Genomic DNA, 17,918 nt, shown 5'->3' on the forward strand with positions numbered 1-17,918 from the left:
CCATACCTGAAAAACAAGTTGCTTCCCTTTAAATTTAAGAGAGTAGCTGATGAGGGCCATAGCCTGTGTTACCTGTGAATTAGTATGAGGAGAGATCCAGAACATATTCACAGTGATGTGCATATGCCTTCTGTAAAAGGAGCCACATTGATTTTAGGGGATGGAAGACAAAGTGCCTATAGAATCACAATGTTTAAAAAGTGTAGCCCACATCACTTCTGATCTGTCTAAAATTATACTCTATTTTTGGGTCTTAAAACAGTTAATTTTATGAAATGTTGCTGGCTACACATATCCCCTCAACGAGGACCTTGTTTCTTACATAATAAAAAATGATTGAGTACAATGCCAGGTAATTTCAGTAAGTCATTTAACTTTTACTTTGGAAGTCTGTTTGAGAGGTAAATTTGGATTGCAAACAACTACAGGGAAATAGGTGTAAATAAAAGCTGCAAAAATGTATAACAGAGATAAAGAAAAAGCTGTATTTAATGGTAATACCTTGATTTTTAGGAATAAGCCACTCAGTTTATTTACCAGCAGCAACCTTTTTCAGAGCAGACTTTTAGCAGAGAGATTTTCTCATGCCACTAGAAAGCTTTTCCTGCCCTCTTTCCTGCCCAAGCCATTGGCCTTGACATCCTCCCTTGACAGGCCTGTTGTGTGCTGTGCTTTGCAGGAGGCTGTGAGGGCTGCTGAAGATGTCAGATAGTCTGGATATTGAAGAGAAACCTCCAGCTCCACCGTTGAGAATGAACAGCAACAATCGCGATTCTTCAGCGTTAAACCACAGCTCCAAACCGCTCCCCATGGCCCCCGAGGAGAAGAACAAGAAAGCCAGGCTGCGCTCCATCTTCCCAGGAGGAGGGGATAAAAGTAAAGTATCAGCACTGCAGAAGGGGGCTCCTTCTCTGGGCTTTCTGCTGGTCATTGGTTTTTGTGTTTATTTTCTGCCTCTGTTTTCTTTCTGTTTCAGTTGCAGGCCGTGGTACCAAAGCCTTCTGTTCCAATTACTCTAGAAACACATTTCAAAAGAGGAGGAGGTGTTCAGTCAGTTACTTTCTTGTCTATGAAAAGGCACTAAAATGTGCACACATTGTGCAACTTGCCTTTTAAAAATAACTTTATAGTTATACTGGGGAATCCTTTCCTTTGGATTTTGCTTTGCATTAGCAGTAAATACAGAGATGAAGATGGGAAAATACATTCACAGAAGTGAAAGGGCAAGATGCCTGACACTTTGGGATTTTTTAATGCACTTATATTCCAAGAACAGGAACAAAGCTCTTCTTGCTTGTTCCTTTTGCAGTGAAAGTGGATACTTGGTTTATAACCTGCTAGGTGTGGATGCAGCAAGAGAGTCTTTTAAACATGCAGCAAACAGCATTTCCTTTGCATTCTTTAAAATGCATTTGTGGAAAGGAGTGTGTTTTGAGTTAGCTTGTTTGAAGGTTTAAGGGAAGGGATCTTAATTATTTCTACTCCCATGGGAACTGATGGGCTGCACCTGCAAGGCTGATGTCACTGCAAGGCCACTCTTGATTATCTTTGGAGGGTTGGGGTCACTGGGGGATATTCCTGATGATGGAAACAAAGTGTTGATCTGGGGAAGTGAGGCCAGCCAGCCTCACCTTGGTCCTTGGGAAAGTGGTAGAGAAAATCCTCCTGGAAACCATTTCCATGCAAATGAAGGATAAGAAGGTGGTCAGAAATAGTCAGCATGGATTTGTGATGGGGAATTCATGCTGAACTATACTGACAGCCTTTTACCTTGAAGTGACAGGCTTGGTGGTGAAGGCAGAGCAGTAGTCGTTACTACTGCTTTAGTAAGGTGTTTGGCAGAGCTTCTCACAGTGTCCTCACAGACAGACTGGTGAGGTACAGTATAGGTAAGTGCACAGTGAGGGAGACTGAGAACTGGCTGGAATGCTGGGCTCAGAGGCTGTGGTCAGCAGCATGAAGTCCATCTGGATTTCAGGAGTGGTTCTGACTTCAGTGTCCGCCAAGGAGAGCTCAGAGCTATGGATCTGTGGTCATTCCCTTGGAGCTCCACCTTACCTGTGCTGCCCCATGCATGAGGCTGAATGAGGTTGTGTGGAGCAGCTGCAGATAGTCTGGCATTCAAAACTCCTCACAGTAGAAGGCACAGTGGCAGTCCCATTCCTCCCCTCAGCCATGGGTAATCCTGATGACTTTTCTGATGTGAGGACTGTAACTGGATGGGGCCCATTTCTTAGGCAGACCTGGCTGGTTCACTCTGCAGATTGTTCCCCCAAATGTCCCCTTCTGGGAACAAAATTAATTTTCAATTGATTCTTTTTAAAGGCCAAAATGAAGGTTTCTCCCAGCTTGCTTAATTCCTGGAAAGACTTGGATCACTTCTTCCCCTAAGTGCTAGCAGGATGGTATTATCCCTTTCCAAGGAAGCATTTTCTTAATGAGGAAATGCTGTGTAAAATGCATGCAAAGAAGGGGAGACCCAGAAACAACCCCTCCTGGAAATAATCAGTGACATTAAAAATGTAATTAACTACCAGTCAGAGCAATCTTAGGGAACATAGAAGTGTCACGATTTTAAATGTGACCGTGAGGAAAAGTCAAATAAGATTTATAGCTTAATTTTGTGGGGTGAAATAATAAATGGAGGAAGTTTAGCTTGACTGGCCAAGTCCCTTGAGGTAGTTTCACTGCAGAGTTGGTTTGTGGGTCAGGGTATCAGCTGGCCTGTGTGTGCTTCATAGACTCTGTGACACATTTTTGAGACTCCTGCTTATAAAACAGAAGGTAATTGATATGTCTGCTCTCATCTAGTACAGTGCTTTGCAGCATCACTATGTTAAATCCATAGTTCATCACTGGTGCAAGTCACTAGAATGTGAAGAAAACACCATGGCAGGGTATTTCTGCCTGAACCTGCAGGAGCTTTGTTGTCTTTGATTTGCTCACCAGACAGGAGGGATGTGAGGATAGATATGGTACAGTGTGTTCTCTCCAAGGCTGTGGTGTGTGTCAGGACTGCTGTGCCTGGCACCAGGAATCTTTTGCAGTCCCTCCCCTGCTGGAGTGCAGCATTTTCACTTAAGAGTTTGAATACTTGTGTTTAAAACCTTGTTTTGGCAAGCCACTGATGGCTCTGTGGAGCCCTTCTGTGGATCTGCAGTTGAAATAAGCCTTTTAGGCAGTAGTGTCCTGCCCCTTCCCCTAACACCTGACCTCCTCATGTTCCTTGTATAGCTCCTCTCACTCTCATCTCTGGGCTAAGGTACCCCAATTCCTGAGGACAGGAAGCCAAGGCAGACAACTGAAATAAGTTTCCAGTGTCATGCAGGCAATTTGTGTGGAATAAGGAGCTGAACTTGTTCTGCTGGAGCTGTGAAATTGGCCTTCCTGCCTCAGAGATCATCATGGTGGTGGGAGCCACAGTGGAGTCACAGCAGTAGTGCTTCATTCAGCAGAGGTGTTACCTCAGCAGAAATGACTTGATTCTTCTGGTTGTTTGATACAGGCTTGTTCTTTCATTAAACCCCCTGTGATGCTGTGAAAGAAATTCACTCTGTGTGCACACTGGGGGCTCCATGAGGGCACTGTAGAGCAGTCAGCCTAAAGAAGTCAGGAGGAGGCTGAGCTGCACAGCTCAGATGCCCCTTTGAGGTGTCCATCCATGCTGAGTTCCTGGGTCAATGATGCCACTTCCATTGAAGCTGCTTTAGACTTGGCTGCAGAGGGGAGCAGAGTCTGGCCTTGAGGCAACTGGCACCTCCTGTACAGAAAAACCAGAAAATAGGGAAGGAGAAAAACTCAGCAGAGTAAAAATCAATGGAACAAGGGAAGAGGACAAGGCTACAGGAGGAGCATGTTAGAAGGAGAATGGGAGGACAAGTGTGAGAGGCAGTGGAAGGAAGAGGGAGTGGAGGAAAGAGCAAAATGAGTTGAAGAGGAGGTGAGCAAACAGGAAGGCATAAGCATGAGGTCAAACCCTTTCTCTTTCTCTGAGAAAAGCTGCTACTTAGCTGAGTCACATTTTTCTCCCAAACAACTGCTCTTTTAACATATTGGTGATGATGGTGATGCAGACTGTGGAAAACAGAACAATCTTTGTTCTATTTTAACCTGTCACAGGTGCTGAGGTGGTGTGGAGGCCATACCTCATGGTTAACTTTGTGCAGCAGGAGTGTATTGTGAAGGACATTTACAAGAAAATCAAATAGGAATGTTCAGTACAAACCTCTTGCATCCAGTGAGTCAGGTGCTTCCAAAAAGTCATGTCTTTTCATATCATTTTGCCAGCTTGTGTGAAATAGGAATGATACAATTTGCAGAGCCCAGACAGAAACATCAATGTTTTTACACTGGGAAGAGGTGAGGGTGTAGTAAAGAGATGTTTAATTCTGTGATTCATTTATAGTGTATCAGCATTTGGACCATAGGTGTTATATCACAGGTCCATGAAGCAAATGAGCCAGATCTTGGGGAATGAGCTGGATCACTTGTCCTCCAGCAGGAGAATCCTAGAATGGACAAATGCTGCTTTTGGTGGAACATTTTTATATAATCCTTATTTCACTTCTAGATTTGACTGCTGTCTTGAACTGAATTTGATAGTCCTTAAGTGTAATTTTTGCTGCAATAGCTTGCAAATGATGAGGTAGAAGAAGCCAGTTTTGTTATCTACACACAGATGACATCTTCTAACTGGCAACGTCTGTCCTGAAATTTAAACAACATTATCTTAGTGATAAAAGAAGGGGAGCCTTTGCATTTGTATTTTATATATTGCTGCCATCTTTACTGAATGCTAAATGAAAATATTTCATTGGTGAACAATGTGTAATGGTGTGCAGCACAGACAAAAAGTGACAATTATTTAATGAGGATAAATGCAGCAACACAGAGCAAGGATTAGAAGCATTCCAAATAGACTGTAAGGACAAAGAGCATAGCATCTTTATCTCAAAGGATGCTGTAAGGTAGAATAAGAAATAAGCAAATAGAGGCCTTGTGGAGCTACTGCCTGAGCAAAGACAAACTTGAACTGGGAGGGCTGCTGGTACATAGTGAGTCCAGTCTTGGATGAGACCCCCAGATGAACTGTGGAGCTGGCAAACATAATATTAAAACACTGCAGGAAGGTGAAGACAACTTCCCTCAGCCTTTATTCCACTCATTCTTTATCAGGGTCAATAAAACTGGGCTGAAGTGACATTTGTCAGTAGTGCAGGAGATGGATGACCACAGGGATTGCTACTTTCAAAAGGTTGTAAAGAGGGAGGAGATGAGAAGCAAATGCAGGTTGACTGACATTCAAGTCTGCCTGCTTGAGTACGATACTTCACACTCTGGGAATACTGGTGGAGTGGTTTAAAAAGAAAAAAAATCTGGATTACTAATAAAGCCTGCATTTTATGATCATATGTCTTAGTTAATTGAGAGCTCAAAGCTTTTCCAAAGATATTTATGGGATTCTGTTGCTGGGCAGATTCTGTCTTTGCTGAAACAGAGCTGCTGTTTCAGCCTTTTTGTTGGAAGAGGAGTCACCGCATGAGCTGCTGGTTTTCACAGAACCTGTAGGAAAAAAATGGTTATCTAAAAAACCTCTCCTCTGATTTGGCTGATTTTGAAATGGACTCAAACCGTGTTGGAAAGCAGACACACATACACACATGTTGGAGAGCAGACACACATGGTGTGTCCTGTGTGATTTACTTCTGCAGGAACCTGCAAAGTCAAATAGGAGTTAGTTTCTAGACATGAAAACTCAATGAAAAAAGAACTGAAAATAGAAATCATGCTGGTTTAGAGATAGTCTAAGAAGACTACTTCATGAATAGCTTGCTTTGGCAGCAGTCACATTGGCTGAAAGAAAAACAAAATTAAATAGCACCTTGTAGACCTTCCCTAACAGAGGTTGACAGGCATTGTGTTAACCTGGGTCGGTTCCTCAAGTTGGATGGATGTTAATTGATTTGTTTTCCACTTTTAAAGCACTATTTTGAGCACACCTGATTGTTAAAAGTTTTAAATGAAAAGCTGTTCAGAAAATAAGTGCTTGTTAACATTTTTGCCTCCAGCCAACAAGAAGAAAGAGAAGGAACGTCCTGAGATCTCTCTTCCTTCAGACTTTGAACACACCATTCATGTGGGATTTGATGCTGTCACTGGAGAATTCACAGTGAGTAACTGCTGTATTTCTTGCTTACCAGAACTTCTAGTTTCTTGATGGTAAAATAACCTCCTATTGCCAGGAACATCAGATCACAGCAGCTAGGCTGTGAAGAAAGGGACTTTTATTTGTTGGGCTTAGGATTTGGAGTGTTTAACTAGTGATTCAGGCTGCCTTTTTTTTTTTTCCCTCCAAGAATTGTCAGCAGAGTGTCTGTGGGAAATGAAAACTAGGAAGAATGTAGGTGTATGCTTTTACCAGTCCCCCAAGCTGCTACAAGGGTTGGTTATTCAGTGTCTTTGGGAAAGCACATAAAGCCCCATGTGCATAGTAGACAACCAGCCTCAAGTGCAAAGTCCAGCTCTCTGCAGGTAACCCTTGGAAACACTCAGAAAGCTGCAGCACTGTGGACGTCCATTCTAATTTAGTGTCCTTCAAAATAGGTTTATACACTAGGTGATCAGTGTTTCTAGCCTTTATGTATTAATAAAATAGCTGTCAGCTTTTGCTTCTTGAATATCAACAAGATGTTGGGAAAAACAAATCCGATGGAAGCTCTTTGAAGTGTGCAGGGGGCTTCAGAGCATTTTTTCTCTGATTACTAGTAGAGTACTGAAACCATTGTTCCTTGAAGCTGAGATGGCAGTGAGCTTACCTTTTGTTAAGCTGTGGAGATGAGGAGGAGCATTAGCAACTCTGCTGCCACCAGTAGTGCCCCATGAGCTGAGTGGTCAGACTGAGTAATCGCCATTGTGGACTGTGCTAGTGCTGACTGGCTGCATACACCAAATAGGATGGGACAAATCATTTGCCTGGACAAAGGATGGTTAATTTTCAGAATTTGAGCCCTAAATGTGATTTATTCATATTTTCTACTTTGATTGCTACTTTTGTTTCGCAAAGACGTTTCAGAAAGCTGGAAACTTTCTGTGTCCTACAGTAGCAGTTGCAACAATAGGAATAACAGTAGAAGAAAAAAGACACATTTAATTACAGCATGTCTTCAAAGGAGTAGTGAAATTGAATTATCCTTAGTAATTAGGAAATACAGCTACATTTAAAATAAGTGGACTAGTTAATTAGGATTTTTAAAATAGATGTCATAAAATCTTCAAATTTTATTCTGTGCCAGACCCTAGGGCTTAACTAAATGCATGTTTAAAAAGCCCAGATGTGGTCATTTTTGATCAGAAGCTTTGCATAAAGCTTTTAAAATTTTGTTTTCCCTGCCGTCTGTCCTGATTTTTCCTTTTTTTTCCTCTCTTTCTTTCCCTGTAGCCACTTTATTGTTCAGTTTAATCTTCAGTGCCATTCTCCTTATCTTCATATCATATTATGTTACTTTATGCTTTTGTTTCTCTCCTTTTTGTGTTTGCATCACTTCTTCTTGTCTGTCTTCACCTTCCCACTTTCCTTTTTCTTCCCACTGGACATTCAGCTGTTCTTATTCTATATCTGTTCTTCCTTTCAGCCCCCTACCTTTATTTCTATCCTATGTTTGAGACTTTTTCCTTCTGACTTCAGGCAAACACAATGGGTCACACTCATTTTCTCTCACAATCTGACAGGTGGTCAGGGTCCTGGTTAGTTCATGTCCCTGCCAGCTGGAACAGAAAGGAGGGACATCAGGCTTAACACACTTCAGTTTTAAGCACAAGCACTCACTATCTGTATTTCAGGATCAAGGTTTGGGTAATTTTGAATGTTGTTATTATCTACCAGTGTTTCAAAGCAGTCACTAGCATTAGAGACTTTTGGGGTTTCTCGCTGTCAGATGCCACCAACACAAAGCAAATTTAGCCTACATGGCTAAATAGGTCCAGCTTTGTTGTTGTGGCACAGTTTCTTTTTAAATACCTTTTTCCCTTTGCAAACAGTGGATGTGAGATGTCTGCTGGTTTGCAGTTACACTTGTTTTTGAAGTGTGGAAGTGCAGTGCTGCAGTCTGAGAAAGCTGCAACCAATTCAAAACTAACCAAAGGGACAGTGACTTCCCATGCACAGCTGGCCAGCACAGGGCTAAATGCTGTAGTCCTCAGTGGAGTCCAACATCAATCAAAGGAAGGGAATTTTTGCACCATTAAGAACTAGACATTGGTCCCAGCTAACCCCAGATGCAGGCATTACTTTACACAGTACATTAGGCATGTTTGGTTTGTCCCAACCTGGATAGAACCTGTGTGTCAGCTGGGTAGTCATGTGGTTAGTACCTGCAAAGGGACTGCCTCTAGCCCATTCCATGTTCTGATATTCCCACTGTCTAGTGGTCACACTGTCTGCCTCTTTCAAAAGTTTGGAAGTGCCATGGGAGCATCCAATCAATGTGCAAATGTACAGGGAGTTTTTGTTTTGTATTATTGCAGCTGTCATGCCAGTAGTGCCTGCTCTCCTGGTTATATGCAGTGCATTGGGCCATTTTCTGACACCAAACCATTGCCCCCAGCTGCATCCCCTGATTGCTGTTAGATGCATCCTAATGCACAGTTGCATGGACTCCTGAGTTCTGGCTTTCAGGCTTCAGCACCAACCTGTGTTGTCCATCATGAAAAAATATTACATCTCCATTTCACTGTGCTTGGAGCAACCACATTTGCTAAGAAATAGGGTTTTTAAAGCAGAGAATAAAATTGGTTGGAACTGTTGGGTGGGAGCATGTTGCTAGAGCTTTATTTGAAAAAGGATTTGCATTTTCTGAATGAAGGGCAGTGTGGTTAGCAGGCCTTTGGGGCGTGTTTTTTGTAAGGCATGCATGTTTGAAACCATTTCCTCATCCCCAACCTAGAAGAAAATGTGGTTACCCACCAAACTTTTAAAGCTTCTAGATTCTGACATTAGTAAGTGGGAAAAGTTGTGGCTGTAGATCCAAAGAAGTTGCACGTTCCTAATCTAATCAAGCATTTCTTTCCAATTGTCCTGATTTTCAGTCTGACACACACAGATTGTTTGTGTTGTGGCAATTCACAGCCTCCCAGATTTCACAATCTGACTTTGACCATCTGCTCTCTTCACTGGTCAAATGGTGATCTCAGGGATGGAGAACGCCCAAGCCTGGAAAAAACTTTTATAGAGCCATTCAAAAATGGTAATCTGGCTTCAAAACCAGTCAAACCACAAAAGCCCAGATCCTTCTTTTTTTTTTATTTAGTTTTAAATTGACTGGGGAAAGCACATGTAAATTTTTCTGTCAACTGCCATTAATTCTCAGGAATGTATTTTTATGAGGAGAGAAAAACTGTTTAAAAGCAAAAGGAGGGGGAATGATGCTTCCAAACTTTGGAACAGTTGTGATTTTTCTGTTTTCCTAAATCTGCCTTCCTGTAGCCTGTCTACCACTTGATCTATTTGGTATCCACTTCGTAATTCCCATTTTAGATGGGACTTGCCCATTCTGGCGCATTGGTTTCCTCCTCCCACCACCTTCTGAGTTTGCCCACATTCTGTTTTAACTTTCTTTTCTTTCTTTATTTACGTCCATTGCAGCCAGATCTCTATGGCTCACAGATGTGCCCAGGGAAGCTCCCAGAGGTGCGTCACAGGCCCCAAATGCTTCTTTGAGATGTCATAGCACTGCAGCAGCAGGTTGATGTGTGTGCAGTAGATTTGTTGCTTGGCTTTTCCCACTTTTTTTTCATCAGTCCTAAACTTTGGAGGCCCATGTCACACATTGTTTTGTGGACAATTTCTGAGAAGAATCTATATGGAAGTAGATTGGGGTGGCACGTTTTTCCTTCAGTGAGTCCTGCAATTTGCTGGTCAATGTCAGCTGTGCAGTAAAGGGGGACATGACATGCTGGAATTATCTTGGATAACTGAAGCAAGTTCTCATCAATAGAATTTCAGTGTAGAGCCGGGGCTTTTAGTGATTGGATCGATTTTCAAATTCCACCTCACCCATAAGATGTCCAAGAATTCATCCAAAGCTTTGGATGAACTCTCAGCCTGTTTTATGAATCCCTGGTTTCTGTATGTTTGCAGTAGAGAATCTAGAGACATCCTTTACAGCTGTGGTATACCTCAGTGTCATGATTTTGAGAGCTGAAAGGCAGATTCTTTACCCTGCAGTGTTCCCTGGTACACTGAAAATTAGTTGTATCAGGGTGGGGTTTACATTTGAATCAGACAGCAGTGATCATTTCAGCAAAATGTGTTTGCATTCCTAAGCATGAAAAGTCCAGTGTAAAGCTCCTAAAAAACACTGTGTTGTGCACCAGTAGAGAATAGTCTTGTTATGTCTGCCCTGAATCACCAGGCAAACAAGCTTAAGCCTTAAATCTTTATTCCATGGAAGAGCAGAGTTGATTTCCAGAGAAGTTTCATCCCCTTTTTTTCCTTTCACAGTCATTACTTTATTTTTATAAAGTTGGGTCCTGGTTTTAGCTAGATTTTTGATAGAGAAGAAATGATTGCATCTAATTTTAATTGTAAGGTGTCAATCAAAATTTCTGCAAGTAATCTTACAGCAAGCATGGGATCTTGGTAAAGATCTGTGAGACTGCAGATTTTAAATACTCTAAACCCACTTTGTTTCCACTCGATGTCTACAGGGCATTCCAGAGCAGTGGGCCAGGCTACTACAGACCTCCAACATAACAAAACTGGAGCAGAAGAAGAACCCACAGGCTGTTCTAGATGTTCTCAAATTTTATGATTCAAAAGAAACAGTTAACAACCAGAAATACATGAGCTTTACATCAGGAGGTAAGTTGATGTCTCCCAACAGGGGAGGTCAGGCTCCAAAATGAGTCAGAGCAAAGTTCAACATTCAAGTTGTCAGGAGGCAACCTGAACCAATTCTTCATTGTGGGATACTCTGGAAATTAATTCCATTTCTCCTTTTCTTCCCCCCAAATGTCATTAAAATGGTGACCTTGCTTTGTTGCAGGTTTTTAGAACTAACCAAGATTTTGTTAAAAAAAATGCGATTAAGATGGCATTAGTTTGGTAGAGTGCCTGTCAACAGCTTCAGCTAAAAAAGGGGGTGTCAGTAGCCAACAGGGTGCAGACAGCATTTGGAGTGTCACCTGCTGGGGTTCCATTTCCTCCACAGGATGGTCTGTGGCACTGGAGTCTGTCATTTCCTCACTTTGAAGGTTCAACCAAGACAACTTCCAAAATGCAGAAGCTTCTCAGAAGTCTTTCTAAAAACTGTGCACTTATCTCCAGGATTGAGAGAAGCATCTTTTTTACCCAAATTTCATAATTAAAGGGTTTGACTAATTTGATGCTTACTGTGTGCTAAAATGGCAATTCCCTTTGTGATGAAATTCAGACTTCATAACAGTTCATGTGTGCTCCTGAACCCAGGAGCTGTTCTCATGCTTTGTCAGAATAGAGCTGCCATGGCTAAGAAGGGTTTTGAGGAAGCTTTTCTTTGGAAATGTTGTCAGCAAGCTAATGAGAATGAATGCATGCAATTAATTGAAAAAAAAAAAAAGACCACAGGAAGAAAAGGAGAAAAAAAAAGACAGAAAGCTGCTTTAGCTCTTGGGTGGAAGAAGCATTGACAGTTAAAGAACAATTTGCATTTTCTTGACCAAATTTCTATTTACTTTATTTACTAGCAAACAGGCCAAAAAATAGAGTCTGGAATTTTGTCCTGTTCTCTTCCTTGGTGTTGCTCCTGAAGGGATGGTGTGGAAGAAAAACAATCTCTATTTGGGTTAACTTGTTCTGTGGGATTCCCCAAAACAGGCAGGGTTTTTTCCTAACAGCATCTGGTTCATTCTCCTTTGCTCATTGCAGATAAAAGCGCCCATGGATACATAGAAGCCCATCCCTCGGTGAGTGGGAAAGTAACCTTTGATGTTCTTCATGTTTAAGAATTGTGGAGCAAGCCATGAGCTTTCCCTGGCTGATTTGTTCTTTTTAAAAAGGTGAAAGTCTGGTTTAGCAGACAGAAGATTGCTGGTTTTAGCCATGGTGTATATCATTCACAACAATATGCAGCACCACCTAATGAGCCCATTTTAATTTAGTTTTAAAAATTTAGAATGCCATTTCTATCGAGTTTCATGATTTCTCCTTAGTACAGCTGGATATATAACTGAATATAAATAAGGTTATAATTGATATGTAACTCTCTGGAACCATTGAAGGAAAGTTTTAAATAACCATCCACTCCAATTAAATGCTGGATTGCAATAGCAATCCCAGAGATGTAGGAGTGACATACACATTAATACTGACCAAATTTATTAGGGTTATTGTTAGTGAATTAAATAGCAAGTGACTGAATGGGGATTTGGCTTTTATTTTAAAGTGTTAAGCAGCTTCATGTGAGGTTTGTGATTACACAGCCAACTGTGTATGATGAAATGAAAATCATCTTTGAATATTCACAATTCAGATTTTCAGTCAATGCCACGTCCCTTATCTTTAATAAAACACACTTCTCAGAGGAAGTGTGGTGTTCACCAGAGCAGAGGAAGCCTTCCCAGTAGCTTTTCCAGTGGATATGGACACCTTGGCAGATGCTGTAGTATTTTTGTCTAGCAGACAGAGGCAGTAATGAGACAGTCAGCATGACAGCTTTTCAAAATTACCCACTCAGCTCTCCCTGTTTGCTGTGGGCTTCCCTTACTGCTATTTCTACTGGACCAAAGGGATGGCATTTTAAAGAGAGTGATAGATGTGAATATGTTGAATGGTGCCTTTGATTTGCATCAGTTCTCCTAGTGGCCTGTTGTAGCCAGCTTTAAAGCAGTTGGTAAAAAGTTCAGAAGGTGCATTTTCATTTTTTTGTTTCACCAGCAGATTTGGGATTACATGATATAACCCCCTGCCTCTGGGCAGCAGGTGGGACTGGGGGAGTTCAGTGCACCTATTCCTTTAAGTGTTGCCCTGGGTTTAACTTAGACTTTAGGCCCATAGGAGCAAGTGCATGTCTAGATTGGCCTCTGATGTCTGGGAAGACTGAGGGTAGAGGAAGAGCTTCAAAGTGCCAGGATAGAGACTGACACTCAGCACTGTCTGTCCACAGAGCACAAAAACAGCATCAGAACCTCCTCTGGCTCCCTCTGTGTCTGAAGAAGAGGATGAAGATGATGAAGAGGAGGAAGATGACAATGAGCCTCCGCCTGTTATCGCCCCACGGCCTGAACACACAAAATCAGTAAGTGCCAGCTTTGTTAGGTCTGTGTTTGGTGCAGTGCAGAGCTGCAAGTTTGTGGTCAGACAGCACTGAAGGGGCTGAAGGTGCTTGGGTGGAAGTCCTGCCATGGCACAGAGCTTCACTCCAGCCACTGACACTGGGAAAATCAGGTTTGAACTTTCACATTCTCATGTCAGTTTCTGGGATTGTGGTGAGGGCTATGGCTTTCTTCTTATATCAGGTAAGAGGTAGCATCATGTCCTTTAATGCTACAGGTGTGAAAATGCAGGCTCCCTGTCAGCAGTGATAGCAATCCAAAGATGCAGTTCATATCCTGGCAAGATACATAGGACACACTGTCCTCTGGAGGTGCCAGTCCCTCTCCATGGACTATATCAGCAAGTCCATGAAAGTTGAACATGAAACTGGCCATGAACTTGTAACCTTTCATTTTTGCTTGTTCAGTTTGAGAAGTGGACAGCAAAACCAGTTTTAGAGTCCTGGATGTGGCTGACACGATCTTCCTAAGGGTTCATACTTGAAATATGATCTCAGGGGGATCTCTGCCAGCCACCTTTCTGACACAAAATAATTTCTTGTCACAGATCTACACCCGCTCTGTTATTGAACCTGCCGCTGCACCAGCACCTGCTAAAGAAGCCACCACTCCCCAGCCTGAAAACTCCAACACAAACACCCTGTACAGAAACACAGACCGGCAGAGAAAAAAATCCAAGATGACAGATGAGGAGATCCTAGAGAAACTGAGTATGTATTGGGTATTTTGAGTCTGCCAGAGCAGTGTATTTGCTGCAGGTGTCAGCATTAGCTGTACCAAATGTTTCTTGCAGTTTAGTGTCGTTTACAACTCCCTACAGAAACTGTTGTGCTTTGAGGCAGCAAGAGAACACTTGGGGTGTTCCTGCTGCCTCTGAGGGCAGCTGATACTGGCTTGGGTTTGCCTGAGCTTCCTGCTGTGCTTAAGGCAAAAACAGAGATTGTTTCTGGTTGAGCAAAAGGCTGTGACCTAGTGAATGACATAGGGAACTCTTGTGTACTAATGGCCAAATGAAACAGAATGTTTGGGTTCCTAAATTCTCTCTAGACTCCTAACTTCTCATGGTTCATTGGAGTCAAAATACTTTGCAAAAATCTGTTGGGTTTTTGTTTGTGGGAGGTTTTTTATTGGTGTGGGGTTTTTTACCAGTAGACAGCTGCAGCACTAAACTGGTCCCTTCAGCCTCAGTGAGCTCTCCTTGAGACAGTTACACATTTTCCAGGTATTCTCTTGCTGTCTTTTTTGTAACTGTTATTGCTCCTCCTACTTCTACAGTTTGTTTTTAAGAATTTTACAGTTTTGTCAGTGAGCTCTCCTTTGGAAGGAGCATCTGCTATATATTCCTCAGATAACAAGGCACTTTCTCATGGCTAATTCCCAGCCAGTTAATACTATTAGAATCCTGACTATTGGCTCCAGCCCCTGTGCACATCATACTCTACTGAAGCACATCAGGCCCTTCCTGATTCTGCAATGCAACCAATTGAATTTGCTTCTTGCATGTGATAGCTGCCAGTGCAGTGTTCTCAGATTAAATGGTTGGTTCAGAGCAGAGCCAGGTTATTCTGTGTCTACCATTAATTGTTAGTAAAAAAAGCAGATTGATCTACACCTCCTTCTGTCAGATCACAAAGCCAATAATGTGTCTTTAATGGAGGCACCTGCTTGTAATAGAGTGCTGTGTGGCTGTGGCTTTTTCTCAGTGGTTGCCATTGCTCAACCTTCTTGTCATCCTTGCCCTGCCCCTGATGCTGCTGTGAATGCACAGGCTGGAGCCTTCCTTAGCTGTGAGATTTCAGCTGCTTGCAGTTTCCTGCATCCTTACCAGGCTGACATAAATCCCAGTGACATTAGGGAGTATCCAAGGGATAAATTCAATAGCTTTAGCTGAGGGCATGGTGAAATAAATTCCAGAGCAGGTGGTCACCTGCAGGTATGTCAGCTTATAGAGAGGAATTCTGCTTCTTCAGCTGATGCTAAATGTTTGAGGCAGGCTTCCTCCCCTGAGATCTACAGGTACCCTGCATCCATGAGCTCAGGTATGTCTATCATTTATTCAAGCTGCTGTATATCCAGGTTGGGACTGGGCCCTAGAGTTTTGGGGAGTTATAGCTTTAAAATGTTACATTCTTTCATGCTTTTTCTTTCTTAACAATTTGCTACCAAGTGAGCAAGCTCTGAATGTCTGCCTTGGGCAAATTGTGATGTGGGCAATGAAAATATTTTTGTGCTTTCATGAAGCTATCTGAAAACAGGCATGATGCTTTTTTATTGAGTCTTGAACTAATTATATTTAAGCAGTGTGGTGCTTGTTCTATTTTAACTTGCATGACTGCTCCACCTTGCCTACTTCCCTCACAATTCTTTCTATGCTACTTTTAGGAAGATGTCCCCTGCCCTTTTTTATCTAAAATGGCTTTCATAATTCTTTTCTACTTGAAATGGCTTGAGTTCTTTTAGAGCTTTTAGACTTTTATTAGTGAGTAAAGACTGTAATATTGAGATAAGATCAAATAAAATTTTGTCTGTAATGAAATCATGACTATGTTCTACTGATAACTATAAAACAGAACTGGCCCAATTCAGGTTTCTTATCCACTTAATTTAGGACTTGATAAAGGAAAGTGCTTAAAGACATCAAAATAGCTGATAGGTTTGTCTTTTGTCCAGAGCAGGGAGTGCTTGTCTGAGCAGGAGCTGTGTACTTGTCACTTTGTTGATTTTAATGCTGTGATGTTTGATGTACATTGGCTTAAGTACAGGGAACCAGCCACAAACAACTGCCTTGGAAAAGCAGCTACTCAAGTCTTGAGGAAAAACTCAGAAAATCTGAACTTCAAAATTAGTGGCAAATTTGGAAAATAATTTTTAGAAATCTTTCTTCTTCAGTCCTTCTCTTTATTGTTTTCTGAAGTGAATGAACTTCCATGAACTTGTGATATCTGTTCTAGTAGATACACCGTTCCATTAACTTGCTGAAAATAGCACCTAGCCAGGCACTGGCAGCACAGTGTTCTTCCTGTTGTCCAGCCCAGCACAGAATTAGAGCAGTGTTTGATTTACTGCTGCAGAGCTCATGGGGTTGTGAGCCACAGGGTGTGAGTCAGTCCCATGTGGGACAGTCTGGCCCCATCACCCATTGTGGACTTCATGCCACTGACAGCTGAAGTTAAACCTTGCCCTGCTTGACACCTTCTTGCACATTTGGAGATGCCAGGAATCTGATGGGAAGGAAAAAAAGCAGTAATTAGGATATTTTGTCTGTGTCTAATGAAAGAGCCAAAATCTGATAGATAGTCTCAAACAAATCGAAAGGCTTAATTCAATAAACAGTACTGGTTTTTCTGGTCTGGTAGTTTCCTTGATAGAATGCAAACAGTGAAGCCTGAGGTGGTGGCTCAATGCAAATGTCTTCTAAGCACTTACCGTGGAATGTACATCACAGAAATAATTTAAGAAGATGAGTTCAGAAGGAAAGACTTCAGTGATCTGCAGCTTATTTCCTTTGACTGATCTGGCTGTATCCCTGTATTACAAATAAATATTTGTTTACCTGTGCATCCAAAACAAAACTTGATGATGCACCATTCCCTCTTAGTAGTCACAAACTCCTCTTCCCCCTGTTCAGGCCATTTGTATGGAGCAGAGAGGTCTCAGCATCCAAATGGGCATCTGACTGGCTGCCTAGCCAGGAATCTGCCTGCCAGCACGGTGAGAAGACAGGGCATCAGCACCATCTGGTACACTCCCTGCTACAGCAATTTTGCAGCCCTTGGCAAGGGTGTTAATGGGAGCTGCAGGAGAAGAAGTTTCCTTTGCCCCACATGCTCACTCCCCTTACCCAGAGCTCTGGGAATGCCAGCCAGGGCTGATGGCAGGGTGAGCCTGCCTGCTGCCTGGGATGCCCACATGGTCTCAAGTGCCCTGAAGTGGTCCTGCCGCTGTGCCAACCTGCAAGAATCAGGTGGATTGGTGTGTCGGGAGCCCAAGCTGGGAAACCTTCAGAGTCTGGTTAACTTTTCATAGTTTCATCTCACTGAAACAAATGGCATAAAGCAAAGCTCATTCTGCTTCTCTAGAGCAGGTCTTCACTACAAAATAACTTTTCAGTAGAGAAGAACATGACTAGAGGACTCTGGGACTCCCTTCTAGCTGACTAGAAGGAGGGATAGGAGATGAGAAGGTATAAACCTCCTGCTCACACTGTGGAGCTTGATCATCCCACTGCTGCAGCATGGAGCTTCCAGGGGGCAGCAGCCCCTTGTTTGATCTGTCTTCTGCATCATATCATCTGGGCTCAGGATCAGCATCCCTTTGGGCAGCTGTCTGTGTCACACCAGCACCCCAGGAGCACTGCTGTCCTGTTAGCCACCCTGCTGGTTTCAGGAGAACATGAGCACAGTGTGTGTGTGGTGATGAGAGGGTGAGTCCAGTGTGAGCGGTGGGGCTGTGTCACATTGAAAACCAGCAGTGTGGTTCTTGAAATGGTGCAGGGCAGGGATGTCTTCAGAACTTAGCCTGGAAACCAGTGATGGGGGCCCTGGTTCTGAAACCCCATCATTCTTGATGGTAAAATGAAATGCTGTTCACTGCAAACATGAAGGCATTCT

At 42.5% G+C, this 17,918-nt stretch overlaps 1 protein-coding gene across 5 annotated transcripts in view; it reads left to right on the forward strand.

Annotated features, from left to right (window-relative positions):
* The window catches only part of PAK3 (p21 (RAC1) activated kinase 3), a 126,989-nt gene that overhangs the window by 89,238 nt on the left and 19,833 nt on the right, over nucleotides 1-17,918 (forward strand). For all 5 annotated transcript variants that reach the window (XM_071442481.1, XM_071442479.1, XM_071442478.1 and 2 more), the window contains 6 exons: nucleotides 680-876; nucleotides 6,069-6,169; nucleotides 10,705-10,858; nucleotides 11,903-11,940; nucleotides 13,140-13,271; nucleotides 13,856-14,018. In XM_071442481.1, the coding sequence (XP_071298582.1) occupies nucleotides 702-876; nucleotides 6,069-6,169; nucleotides 10,705-10,858; nucleotides 11,903-11,940; nucleotides 13,140-13,271; nucleotides 13,856-14,018 (763 nt within the window). In that variant the 5' untranslated portion in view covers nucleotides 680-701. The remainder of the gene's footprint in view (nucleotides 1-679; nucleotides 877-6,068; nucleotides 6,170-10,704; nucleotides 10,859-11,902; nucleotides 11,941-13,139; nucleotides 13,272-13,855; nucleotides 14,019-17,918) is intronic.

This window comes from Agelaius tricolor, unplaced genomic scaffold, assembly GCF_023055355.1.
Source record: "Agelaius tricolor isolate 1412-34295 unplaced genomic scaffold, bAgeTri1.0.p SCAF_17, whole genome shotgun sequence".
In the NCBI taxonomy this organism is placed as follows: domain Eukaryota; kingdom Metazoa; phylum Chordata; class Aves; order Passeriformes; family Icteridae; genus Agelaius; species Agelaius tricolor.